A 14,697-nucleotide genomic window follows, 5' to 3' on the forward strand; every position below is an offset into this window, starting at 1 on the left:
TTTCCTGCAGTATGCGTAGATTTTCCCTACGATGCACACGAGCTGAGAAAAAAAGGATTTCAAGAAACGTGCACCTTCAATATTCAATGTTCATGAACAATACTTGTTCTACTTTTCAAGATTTTATTGGTTGGGTTGGTGCTTAGTCAGGAATTTAGGTTTTATTCCATAACATTATAGGGTGAACATATTATTTTGTCTACGAACGTTACCTACGAAAAAGCTTGATCGTTTTTGTAGTTTGATTCGATTACTACTTGTTGTTATACAGTTATCTTGTATATGGATCGTAAAAAGACAACTTCCAACACTTCTCCAAAGTATTTAACTTTTTTATGTTTTTACAAGACGGTAAATTCAGAAAATATGTTACAATTGTTACGACCACGCAAGTAAGCTGTGTAAACGTACCAACTATAATTCTATTTTAATAATGACGAAGTTGTGATGTTGCTAAATACAGGATGTATCCAACATAGTGTAATTATTACTTTACAACTACTATGACAAGAAGAGACCTTGTAGACAACCATTCGGACTTTATCCATTACTCCATTCCCACAATGTGTTTGTTTATTGAGATTGTATATCATCTACAAATCCTGTTTAGGATTAGATTTTCATAAGTTCGGTTAAGTAAGGTTCGAAGTTGGAACTAAGACACATCAATAACTGTCACATTATAAATATTATACTTTGGCTAAAAAATATGATAAAGTAATGGAGAACCATAGAAAAAGGTCACGTTATGACTTGGGCGTATGAATTGCAACCAGAACACCAAATCACTCTGCTAAAAAGAAAAGTTCCACGATGGTGGCATTGTCGTGCCGAGGCTGAGGTGAGTTGTGTTTTGTGGTGAGCGGCCGAGCGCTGGCATTTCACCGTACCTGGCTGCGGCCGGCCCATGCTGACCTTTCCCTTATCTCCACCCGGAGACCTTTGGCGATGATAACAGCCCGGGCTTCATCTGATTATAGGATTTGCGACCCTACATGACTGGAGTTACCAATATACCTTCACCAGGGGCGGTTGATTACGTGAATGTATCGAATGGTTGTTACAAAAAGTATGACAAAACATGCTTTCTCAAAATCATTGTCGTTGCTTCATTGAAACGAACTGGGACGGGTGGCGTTGCCTGTAATCCAGCTACTAGGAGGTCACGAATTGTGGATATTTATAGGCATGCACTGTGGATGCGATACTCCCTGGTGTGGATTAACGTCCGCACGAGTGAGTACTACGACTATCCGCAGTACTATCCTGATTATTAGACCAATTCGTATATACCAAGGAAAATGTGGTCCGGATTCCACTTTAAACTGTAGGTCCCTTAGTTGCCATTAGCTGTATGGGCTATTAATTAACAGCTGTGTCTAAGGAATGTCGGCCTTGGTCACTAACAAGACTACAAGATCGCGTCACTCATCCTACACTCATCTCCATTCATACCTGGCTTAAAATACCTACTACGTATGGTCGCCATTTCATTGAACAGTATCCAACATTGTCAAAATACCAATAATAATAACTAGGTGGCGTTTGCAGAGGCATCCACAAAATTGAGCGGAGTCATCAGGGGTTCATAGCCTACTATATTGTTTTTGTCATACTGCAGTAAAAACAGTCGTTTTTAATGCATGCGTTGCGGGTATAAAGTAGCATTTTTACTCTTTAGGGAGTAAAGATCGTTTTTAGCCTCTATGGAGTAAAAATCAGTTGTTGACAACTCAGTTGTAAATTTCTATTGTAAACGATTGCATGTATCGAAATATGTATCGATTTGTGCTTTGTAATCATTTTAACCTACAGTCTACAGTCTCTTCCCATAGCATTTTAGCATTGCAGATACATTAATCCATTCCCACACTCAACACTGCTCACCTTTACTACTTCCTTCATCACCCCCTACGTCGTGGACCTGTTTCCCTCTCTTCCCATAGCATTTTAGGAATGCAGATACATTAATGTAATTGCCAAAGGCAGTTCCCACACTCTGCACTGGAAGCCTTACTACTTCCTTCACCATTTCCTACGCCATATAGACCTGTTTCCTTCCCTTCTCGTAGCATTTAAGTATTAGAATTGACTATATATTGGTATATTGACTATATAATGGTATTAGATACATTTATCTAACTGCCCAAACGGTTCCCCCACTCTCCACTGCCAGCCTTTAAAACTTCCTTCACCACTTCCTACGTCGTAGGGCCTGTTTCCTTCTCTTCTCTTAGCAGTTTAGGATTGAAGATACATTAATCTAACTGCCACAGACGGTTCTCACATTATGCTCATACTTTACTACTTCCTAAGCTACTTCCTACATCGTGGACCTGTTTTCATCACTTCCCATAGCATTTTAGTATTTTAGATACGTTAATATAATTGCCACAAACATTGCCCACACTTCACACCGCTAGCCTTTACTACTTCTTTCACCATTTTCTATGTCGTAGGCATGCTTCCATCCCTTCTCATAGCATTTCAGCATTGCAGATAAGTTAATCTAACTGCTACTAAGGGTTCCCAGTTCCCACACTCCACACTGCTCACCTTACTACTTCCTTCACCTCTTCTTACGTCGCGGGCCTGTTTCTCTCTATTCCCATAGAATTTTAAGATTGTAGATACCTTAATCTAATCGTCATAAACAGTTCCCACACTCCGAAAAGCTCGCCTTGACTACTTCCTTCACCACTTCCTACGTCTCGGACCTGTTTCCCTCCCTACCCTTAGCATTATTGGATTGCAAATACCTTAATCTATTGGTTATAAACATATCCCACACTCTGAACAACGTTTCCTTTACTACTTCCTTCGCAACTTCCTACGTCACCGACCCGATTCCCTCCCTTTCCATAGCATTTTAGGATTGCATATACCTTAATCTAATCGGCATAAACAGTTCCCTCACTCCGGACAGCTCACATTTACTGCTTCCTTCACCACCTCCTACGTCACGGACCTGTTTCCCTCCCTTTCCATAGCATTTTAGGATTGCAGATACCTTAAACTAATCGTCATAAACAGTTGCCACACTCCGAAAAACTCCCCTTGACTACTTCTTCCACCACTTCATACATCGCGGACCTGTTTTCCTCCCTTCCCATAGCATTTTAGGTTTGTAGATACCTTAATCTAATCGTCATAAACAGTTTCCACACTCCGGACAGCTTGCCTTGACTACTACCTTCACCACTTCCTACGTCGCAGACCCCTTTTCCTCCCTTCCCATAGCATTTTAGGTTTGCAAATACCTTAATCTAATGGTCATAAACAGATTCCATACCCCGAACAGCTCGCCTTTACTACTTCCTTCACCAATTCCTACGTCTCGGACCCCTTTTCCTCCATTTCCATAGAATTTTAGGAATGCCTTTAATATTACCTTTATCTAATCGTCATAAACAGTTTCCACACTCCGGACAGCTCGCGTTGACTACTTCCTTCACCACTTCATACGTCGCGGACCTGTTTTCCTCCCTTCCCATAGCATTTTAGGTTTGTAGATACCTTAAGCTATTGGTCATAAACAGATCCAACACTCCAGACAACTCGCCTTTACTACTTCCTTCACCACTTCCTACGTCACGGACCTGTTTTCTCCCTTCTCATAGCATTTTAAGTTTGTAGATACCTTAATCTAATCGTCATAAACAGTTTCCACACTCCAGGCAGCTCGCCTTGACTACTTCATTCATCTCTTCCTACGTCGCGGACCTGTTTTCCACCCTTCCCATAGCACTTTAGGATTGCAAATACCTTAATCTAATCGCCTTAAACAGTTTACACACTCCGGACAGCTCGCCTTGACTACTTCATTCATCACTTCCTACGTCGCGGACCTGTTTCCACCCTTCCCATAGCATTTTAGGATTGCAGGTACCTTAATCTAATCGTCATAAACAGTTTTCACACTCCGGACAGCTCGCCTTGACTACTTCATTCATCACTTCCTACGTCGCGGACCTGTTTTCCACCCTTCCCATAGCATTTTAGGATTGCAAATACCTTTATCTAAGGGTCATAAACAGATTCCATATACCGAACAGCTCGCCTTTACTACTTCCTTCACCACTTCCTACGTCGCGAACCTGTTTCCTTACCTTCTAATAGCATTTTAGGATTGCAGATACCTTAATATAATCGTCATAAACAGTCCACACTCCCTACAGCTCGCCTTGACTATTTCCTTCACCAATTCCTACGTCGCGGACCCCTTTTCCTCCCTTCCAATAGAATTTTAGGAATGCCTTTAATATTACCTTTATCTAATCGTTATAAACAGTCCCCACACTCTGGACAGCTCGCCTTGACTACTTCCTTTACCACTTCCTACGTCGCGGACCAGTTTTCCTCAATTCCTATAAAATTTTCCTCAATTCCTATAAAATTTTAGGAATGCAGATACCGGTACCTAAATCTAATCATCATAAACAGTTTCCACACTCCAGACTGCTCTCCTTTACTACTTCCTTCACCACTTCCTACGTCACGGACCTCAAGCTAGTGTCGTCATTTGATTATATTTATGATCCATACCGTTTCTGTTCTAATATCTGTGGGTTAATGCTATCAGCTATTTCTTTTCTACTGCATTCAAAAGTCAACAGCTGATCATATGTTTTTGTTTATGTGTCAAATACTGCTTCCATAAGGATTACATTGAAACTTTGAGACCCAGTGGGGCGGATTCCTGAGAGACCTTTTTAACGCCATATAGATGTTGGCACTCACCGATATGGTCTCTATCACCATGCAAAATTTGAAAACGATTGATTCATCCGTCTAGGAGGAGTTTGCGTATTACGAAATGCATAAGAGTCGACGTATAAGAGCTTCGCTCGCTTCGCTCAATTAAAAGTAACACGACACAAAACAAGTACAGTACTACAAAATACGAACGAAGATAGCACTTGTATTTTGTGTCGTAAATGTACTTATTTTGACATTTTGAAGTAAACTGTGACAGCGAAAACAGGATTTTGTTGATGGACATTATTTTGACTGCAGACGGAAGTAAGACATCTTATTGTATCATCAAAGACGTCCAGAGGCTATAAATGGATTTTCATAGTTAATACAATGTTTACAACGAATGTTCAACATTTTTAAGTATTTAATTTAGGAAATGTGTCCCTGTAAACCTCTTTGTATTTGGCACTGATAAAGAACCTGCTGTAGTTTGAAGCGTGAAACGACAATAGATTAAATAAATGTTAGGATTTGGGAGTTCAATATGGAAATCCCTTGTTCAAAAGTTCAATCGTTCAAATTCCATTTTTGTCAAGGAAACCCCCAGCTCACAGGCTGCAAGATCGCACCAACAGATGTTAGTCAGAAATCAGGAATTTCCAAATTAGAATTAAGCTGATTTGTGATCCAGGAAGGGAAACACGTGAAGCCAAGAACACTATGAGAACCCTAGCACATGTTTGCTGACGTACAAATCATTCCGAGGTGAACATTCAAATCCTACGATGCAGTAGGTGACGACAAATCTGATAATTTGGCCTACTTTATAGCAGCTCACTAATTTATACTTAAATACATTATTCTGAAATGGCTACAATACGAATGTAGTTATTTTAAGCCAAACAGGAATGGAGATGAGTGTAGGAGTTGCGCGATCTTGTAGTCTTTTGACTAAGGCCAACATATTCCTTAGACACAACTGTCAATTAATAGCCCATACAGCTTCTCTAAGGGACGTACAGTTTATGGTGGAATCCGAACCACATTTTCGCCTTGTAATTAACGAATTGATCTAATATCAGGTAGTACTGCGTTTAGTCGAAGTACCTACTCACTAGTCGTACACTAGTAGACGGTTTAATTAAGACTCATGTTTGTCTAGCCATAAACCGGCTACCTTGGGGAACCTGACGAAGAAAGACAGTTGGCTACAGGTTCGAAACGCCGAATACTGATTTTTCTCAGGATCAAACCGGTAACTTTTGGTTCATATCTAGCCAATCGACTACTCCCAGTTATGTACAACAGACCACCAAAAATAAAGAAATTCTGTTACCAGTGTCCAGGATTTCATTTCGGGAGGGGGTGTGTGACCACCGGGGGTCCCCCAGAAAAAATGGGGATCCACCCCCCCCCCACGGAAAATTTTTTGAATTTAAAGCGTAAAAACATATTTTCATACGTATTTGAGCTCTTAAATATGCTCAAGCTAATAGTATTTATGTTAGCTAATAAAATATAAAACATTTAGGGGGGTATATTCCTCCCCCCTCCCCCCACCGTGGGACCACCACTGTATGTTACTGTATTTGCAGTGAAACACCTTCTAGAAGATACAACAAAGTATCTACACCAACACCAATGTTATCCGCAGTATCAGCAAGCACAACTGTATTTTATCTTAAACTATCCTCTCCAAAGCGCCTCGAGGCTAGGGAAGACAAAATCGATTCAACACGGTGGATTGTGTTACCGTTGTGAGAGTGTGAGTGTCAATATATAAGCCAGGTGTCGTGTCACAAGTGACGGAAGCCCTACATTACACAGAGTATTTATCACTTTAAAAACATGCGGGTTAGTTCACTAGTCATCCGCTAGTAAACAAACTCACTACGATAACTCACTAGCACGCTAGTACACTCGCCCGACTTTGCCGTATAGTAGTACTGTATGTTTAATTTTAACTCCGGATATAATGATGTAGGTACTTCGTACTTCGGGTGAGCTTCGATTAGGACATTTTTAATTATCAAATCCTATTCCACAAATGTAATCCTTCTATTTCTATTTGATCGAATTGTCGGGTGGATTGTAAGTAAAGGAAGGTATCCGCGGCATAAGTTCTCATAGAGAGGAGTATATTTTTTCTATAGGTGTTGGACAGGCGCATTTTCATTAGACCAAATCATAGGCTGAAGGGAGTTCTCAAATAAAACATGCTGTAGTTATTTTCGCTTGGCAGGCCTATTCTGTACACGTTTCTACCAGTTTCTACACGTGAACATATAGCATGAGCTACAAACCATCAGTGGTATTATCACATAGGTAAAAAGTTGTCATTTTACCCCAATAAGTTTAAGAGCGAGCTGGTGTAGTGGCAGAGCGCGTGACTTCGGTAACTGACGTCTCGGGTTCAACCCCGCCAAATCACCGATGGATTTTATCCAAGTGATAATGCCGCAACTTATAGGTCTAGCCTGAAGTAATGTGAAAACAATTCCGGGCTCGTGCCTAGCGTCCTAGGACAAAAAACTCTAAGAAGTTTCTAGGGGGATGAAAAATTGATTATTAATGTTAACACAAATGTTTAATCCTCCTAGAGAAGTTTATGTAGTTTATTTATGTAGTTTCCACAATACATAAATGAGTGCTACCCCCTACAACTACACAAAAACCTTAGAGAGCGTAACCATGCAGTATCGTTTGCATAGGGCCAAAGAGCGCAAAAGACACCGATTCATAGTCTTGAGAGCGCTCAATGTCACGATAAAATCAACTACACACCAACATAAGAAACCAACACAATAAAGTATTTGATACAAAGTGTGCCTCTCCAGGAATGCCACGTCTATGACCTGACGTCTACTGGGATAATGCATGGGATTAATATCAATTAGATACCTCGGCAGTCTGTAATTTCTGTGAGCTATCCGTCGCGGCCTCCTCGGCCCAACCGCACTACGAGATGGCGTCCACTCCACAACTCCAAGGATGCTGCGATGTGGTTTGCGGTTCAGATAACATGGTGTGCGAAAGGACAAAAGTGCAAGAATGTTGATGACATTATTTGAATCGTTTAACACACAGACTGCACCTCAAGGAAGTGCAATACGTGAGGGAAAATAGTTTTGCTTGGAGGCGAAATTCAGTACTCGACGTGGAAGACTATCCGCAGTACTATCCTGATAATTATACCAATTCATATATACCAAGGAAAAATGTGGTTCGGATTCCACTACATAAAAACTGTAGGTCCCTTAGTTGCCATTAGCTGTATGGGCTATTAATTAACAGCTGTGTCTAAGTAATGTCGACCTAGTCACTAACAAGACTACAAGATCGAGTCACTCATCCAACACTCATCTCCATTCATACTTGGCTTAAAATACCTAATGTATGGTCGCCATCTCATTGAACAGTATCTAATATATAACAGTACAGTAACATTAACAGCTACAGAACATATCGCACTGAAGAATAATGTTATTATTGTAGTGTTATTATTGTGTATTGTAATGTTTTAGGAGAGAAAGGTGGATTACGAACCACCGAGTTATAACTTCGGCAGATAATTAAAAGAATAACTATGGTAATCGGCGGGATTTAAAGTCACACGCTTCAAAAGTTGTACAGGTAGAAGCACAGAAGCAGCCACAGAAGAACATGTAAAAATTATGTGATATTTCAACATTTTGTTTATGAACAGTCCACGTTTCGTATTATGTAGCACTAAAGAATTTAGTCTATTAATATGACTATAGGTGAAATCAAGAAGAAAAAGATGTACAAGCCCGCTACCAACAATACTACAGAAGATAACGTGAACATGTAATGGGTTAAATTTCAAACTATCAAACTTACCAGATTTATCTGTTCTTATTCATTGTTTGTTCAGATTGCAAAGTCAATATTTATAAACAAAAGAGGTTGATTACGAATGTGGTCTTACACCTCAAGTGCATATAGTACACTTAATGATAACATTTAATGCAAGTACCACTTGAGTTCTAATGATAACCAAGTTATATAACTTTGCGATCTTTCTACAGCTTGTTGACAAAATTGGGGACTTCGAGAACATTTAGCGAATCAATCATGGTAAGTGCTTGTAAGATTATCGCCAGTAATAGGGTACATTTATAAACACAATAAAAAATGCATTTCACATTTTATTAGTGCGTTGTATTAGTGAGTTTTATTAGTGTGTTTTATGTGTGTGTTTTATACCCGGCAACGCACGTGTGCAATACTGTCGACCGAATGTGTTTCTCTATTGCATTTCTAATAATAACAGTGGAATTTCTCTTTCGTTATAACATTAGACTAACACAAGTACACTGCCCGTACCATTGTAAATTTTGAAGCTCGTTTTCGTGTCTGGTGACACTAGTGGCTAGAGTCGACGAAATTTTGGTTTCTATTATTTTAGAATTAATTTCATGATTTGTGCTTTACTGTTATATAACTAGAGTAAGAGTTATTGATTATGATTTGATCGTATAATTTTGCGAGGTTTTAAATGACTGAAAAAACAACAAACAAATTGTAAACAAAACACGACATCTAGGCTACAGTGCACCGGACAGAACTAACGATAAAATCAGCTTCAGCTGTTCCATAAGGATGGGAAATGTACTATAACAATAGAGGAATGAGTTAACAAAATAAATCTGTAGATTTAGTTAAAATAATAATGAAATGAATATGTTTAGAACTAGAGAGAGCATTGAAGAAGAACAGCGCTAATAAACAGGAGTAAAGATCCTTGGATTATCAGCTGATCCACATGGAAGCTGTAAGGGAGTATACTGCAGTAGGCCTACATAATTATGTTTAATCCATAGTACTTCTCTTGACACTTGTATTTTTATTTTACTTAGCTCTAACGTGGATTTTACATGTATTTTGGGTACATGGGTGGTTATAGTGCTCGCCAAGTAGGTAATCAAAATGTTGCCGGATCCTGGACAAATTTAATCATATATCCCTAAACAAAAAGACGATTAGCACAGGTTCTGGCGTCCACAACTTTGAGCGCCGTGTAGTTTCGTAGTGTGTGCGTTACTACACGGCGCTCCCAGTGGTGGACGCCAGAACCTAGGCTAATCGCAGCATGGCTGTCGGTCTATATTCTCTTTTTGTCTATGATATAGCCTCATGTCTTCTAGTTATTGTTTATTTTAAATAGTTAATAGCTTTTAAGTTTTTAACTGTCACACAACAAAAAAATTATTAGTTACTTGTACTTACAGACAAACAAAACCTAGCCTACTAAGTAATTAAAGACATAGATATGGTACTAATCTCTGCTCTGTGCTTGTACACTTGATAACTAGAGAAAACTGATTGTTTACACTCAATATTGTGATAAAAGGAAATGTAGAGCGGTGTTTACCTACAGAGATAAAACTACAAGTTGTTTCCTGTTTGACTGGTTTACTTACATTGCTGATTAGCAATTACTTAGTCACTTCCTTGATTAATTGACGTGATAAATGATTCTGTAATCAGAGTAAAGACAAGGTATACTTCGTTCTTTCTGTGGTACCAAGGAGGATCTTTGACAAATCACAAATGCTATTCGGTATACTCATTATACTCATTGTTACCGATACTGTCCTAGTTATTTATTTGTAAGGTCGAAATTGACGACCTTGTCGTTAAAATTGTACCTATATTTTTACAACAATACTAATAAATATCGTAAAAACTCTTTCTTGATATCTATTACCTTTTAAAGAATGACTGTCGCAAGTTTTTAAACAAAAGATGTTGATGAACCTACAGAAAAAGAACTGTATTTTTCATCAGTCTGGAATACTGAATAGCGTGCGCCAAAGTAGGGCTTTCTGTACTATAATCTGTGCAAGGAAGCCCACTTTGTCGGGTCACTGTGGAAAAAATAACATGACCATTATACAGAGAATACCGATTCCTATACTCAAATCAGTTTCGATACTTTTTTAGTTTCCACGAACTATGTTGGTATTCCGCTTCAGCAACCGCGTTACAAATTGAAATAGTTTCAACTTGTCAAACACGCAATAACGAACGTTCCCAACTCAAACAGCACCACGGGATTGTTGACTGGACAGAGGACGATCAACCAATCATCGACTGTTGCGACAGTCGACAGCAAATAATTAAACCCAGAGCAAACACTGTTTGTAATCATATCAACAGACCGCGGTTCCCGCGCTCTGGCCGCGGGTCGATAGTTTTGGCGCGTAAATACATCATGTCGAGAACTATTTGTGTTTACCTCACATTGACGCACACTGCGTTTGTGGATGTTAAACGCGGATCGGAAAACCAGTTTCCAATATTTAGTTAGGCTAATAATCTTTTTTAATTTACCACGAATTTAAATCAGGAGTGACGGCTCCAGAATAGGGAAAAATCAAAAGTTTCCTTAATGTTAAAGGAAGTAGGCCTACACGTGTCGTTAGGCATTTCAAGTTAATATTGCGGGAAGGTTTTTGAACCCGGTCACCTCGTAACTACAATCAAAATGATCTAAAACCATACAGGTTCCTAGACAAGTCTTAACTATCACTACAACATACTTGGTTCAGAATTACAAATTGCTTCCCTAACAACTGCCGGGCTTGAAAACTCGTATACAACTTTTAGGAGATCTTATGCACAAATAGGTCTAGTTAACCAGTTAAGTGCTTGAATATCCTAACCCACCAAGAAATCGAAGTTGACACGGTTACCGATGTTTATTAACCAATAAATCCAAATCCAAACATAGTCTAAACTGAACCCAGTAAAACAGCCTCCCACTCAAACGCCGGGAAATCCAAAGCCGGTAAATCACCATAGCGACGGGTAATCCCCACACGTGAAAGGAACGCCTGTAGTAGCGGGAACAGTGTAGTAAGGGTGGATTCCAGTTCGAAGAATAGCCAGGCACATGCCACAAGGGACGAGGGAGTCTTGTAGACCTACCGCGGGGTCTTTGTCAGGGTGACCTGTAGGGGAGGCACCTGTCTCTTGAGGTTCGGATTTTGATTGCAGATCGAGCCGAATCAACAATGCGGAGAGCAAGGGAGTAAATAATATTCTGATTACGTCACATATTTTATAGCATAGACAATAGAGTAATTGATTTCTTTTTGTCTATGTTTACAGGTACCACCCTGCCCTGAAACGGATGGTGATGGTTTTAAGAATAACATAGACATTAAATTAACTTTTGACGAACAATAAGGCTCCAATTTTATTAATATTTCCTACTATTTTTTTAAAGCTCTGCAATTCAGTTTGGAAACAAGCCTATTGAAACCCCGTAATAGTCCAAAGGCTCCAGCAAAAGATTTAAGGGTCACGATTAAAGTTTTCAAACACGATACGAATATCCCGCAGCCAGCGCCGATTGTTAACAACATTTAATACAAGAATGAAACTTTGAAACAACACTTAATGGTGAATCCAAAGAAAGTCTCTATGACTGACATGACTTTGCACGTTGGTCTGTGGCAAAAAAGGAAAGGCGTAGGAAATGTGTGGGAGTCAAACTCTGGGGGATTTATAACATCACTGAAGAATAAAGTATCTCGACATCTGGTAGTAATTCGTGATACACTCCTTATTGTTTTGTATTTAGCTTACTTTGCTGCTGACGAGTATATAATTCGTTTACAGCGCATTAAATCAAACAATCGAAGACGACGTGTAAACAATAATCGGCTTCAATAGCTTTCATGACTCTAGATTAATCTCTCCGAGAATAATTTCATAGTTATGTTGCTGGACGCTCGTGCTACAATTTGATGTTAATTAAATCAGTGTACATTTTAAATGCTGTTGAAAATAAAACAAATAACAAGTAACACATGGATGGAGTGGGCCTAGTTTATAATTGGGGACAACTTCGGCAACAACACAACACAAACACAACTTCGGAACAACTTCGATACCGTTCTCTTTCTCATTATTGCTTCGGGGAAGAACTGGGTTGATGACAGCAACTTTAAAACAACTCTACATCCTTGAAAATTATTCTAAATCTAGGATCCATTTGATTATTGATTTACAAGATATGGCACACACGGTACACCAGAAAACGCAAAGCATTAAAATGATTGAGCGCATCAATTCGATCGTCAAAAGGTATCCGATAAACAGTAATTAATTATCATAGATTTTATATTCTTAAACGATGTAAATATTAGTTGGTTGCGGATCCGCTGCTGGATAAAATAACGATGCAAATCAACAGGCAAAGCTTACAGGACGGTCTTATATACACATAAGGTCATGTAAACAGAAAATTAAACCCAAGAAAAATGTGTACAAGTTTAAAGACTGTGATTTGACTATGACAGCTTGTGGAAATCACATGGGTTGCTTCACACATTTTTTATAGAAGTAGGCGAAGGCGATCCATCAAATTTGTTGAGGAATGAGTGGAAGGACGCGTCCAGCAGGAAAGGGAACAAAGAAACAGCAAAGTTAGGTTATGTGAACTTACCCCCGCAGCCGGGTGGCGAGTCGGAGCAGAATACATGGCGAATCCAGACACATCCAATCCAAAACACGTCAAACACCACACATGACACTCGAGAACACACCTTCGTAATCTAAAAGTGTCAAAGCAACGAAGCAACAGACGCGAACGTTCACTCAGTCACAAAACACGACTCGCAGCGGAATGCGAATGCACCGAGTTCCATAGCGTTCGCGACCGACGCGCGTTCTAGCGAGCGGCGGAGACAACTCCACTAAGCCACAGCCACAGCTAGCGCGAGACTTTCGCTGTAATGCCGTAATGGCCACGTGGTATACCCGAAAGAAACGTCATATCGTTCTCAGCCAATGAGCGCGCCAGATTGCCTCTAAGCCCCGCCCAATCACAGACTGACAGCCGGCCGTCAAGTCCACGTGGACTATCGACAATTTGCGCTCTCTCTCGCACACTGTCTCGCTCTCTCTCTAAACAACACTGACAAAGCCTAGGCCTTCCTTTTGGTCCGTGTAAAACGTTCCCCCCGCCTCACATCTCATTATGTTAATAGCTACAATAAAACAACCCAGAAAACCATCCGCGTTTACAGGAACGCTGTTCACCGGATCGCCTAATTTATTTTAAATTTTAATCGTTCACTATTATGTGTTTCCGATTTCAGAGAATGTTTTACATACGATTGCCGCTTAGTTTTGTGAATATTTACAGAAGTAAAGTTGTTCCTATATAAACTTTTAGGTTGAATTAACAGAATTTTTTTATTGTAAATACTGCACATTCTTTGGCACATCAAGTACACTTGGGGATGTATTTTAAGCTTCTTTAATTCTAGAATGCAAGGTGAGTGTAGAAAAAAAATCAGTGTGTAGCTGATCTGTGTAGCTTTGTTACAGTACTGACTATGTTCTGGATCATTAGTAATGTACAACTACTCACTCAGGAGTCAAGATCAACCTGAGACCTTTTCGATCGCTCCACTCATCCTCATCTCACACTCATCTCCATTCATACTTGGCTTAAAATACCTACTTTGTATGGTCGCCATTTCATCGAAAAGTATTAAAGTAAAGTATTAAAGTATTAGTAGTCGAGCACTATACCAACATCTACCCAGCAAATGACCATTGTAGCCTACAATTTACAAAAGTAACTACTGTAAGTGTAGTCAAAGATACAGCTTAGGGCTTTTAGACCAGTCTAACCAATAATTTAGACCTATTGAACATTAATCAAATAAATAGGCCTATATTTCAACTACCTACTTACTTGTAAATATATTTCATGTATTAAGCAATTAATTTATAAGCAATAGAGCTAAAAAAATAGATAAACTGAACGAAAATTGGAACAAGGTAAAACTACAAGCTTTATCATTCAACGTGATTCTTTTTCTCTCGCAAATCACTGCTTAATTTGTGTTTTATAATCATTAATTGTTATTCAGGGTTAGGCAAAAGTCTGAAACCCCCCAGTTAACTTTTTAACGCGTTGCAGTAGGAAAACCAAACTCGGCACGTATTTACAAA

General features: G+C 39.4%; 1 protein-coding gene across 4 annotated transcripts in view; it reads right to left on the reverse strand.

Annotated features, from left to right (window-relative positions):
• The window catches only part of LOC129002962 (protein groucho), a 64,321-nt gene extending 50,899 nt beyond the window's left edge, over positions 1 to 13,422 (reverse strand). For 2 of the 4 annotated variants that reach the window (XM_054431109.1, XM_054431108.1), the window contains exon 1: positions 13,178 to 13,422. In XM_054431109.1, the coding sequence (XP_054287084.1) occupies positions 13,178 to 13,213 (36 nt within the window). In that variant the 5' untranslated portion in view covers positions 13,214 to 13,422. The remainder of the gene's footprint in view (positions 1 to 13,177) is intronic. The other 2 variants (XM_054431107.1, XM_054431106.1) reach the window with 1 other exon arrangement.
• Between the last annotated feature and the right edge of the window lie 1,275 nt (positions 13,423 to 14,697).

Source organism: Macrosteles quadrilineatus, unplaced genomic scaffold (genome assembly GCF_028750875.1).
Source record: "Macrosteles quadrilineatus isolate MER2022 unplaced genomic scaffold, UCM_ALF_1.0 Scaffold_9__3_contigs__length_116548681, whole genome shotgun sequence".
Taxonomy (NCBI): domain Eukaryota; kingdom Metazoa; phylum Arthropoda; class Insecta; order Hemiptera; family Cicadellidae; genus Macrosteles; species Macrosteles quadrilineatus.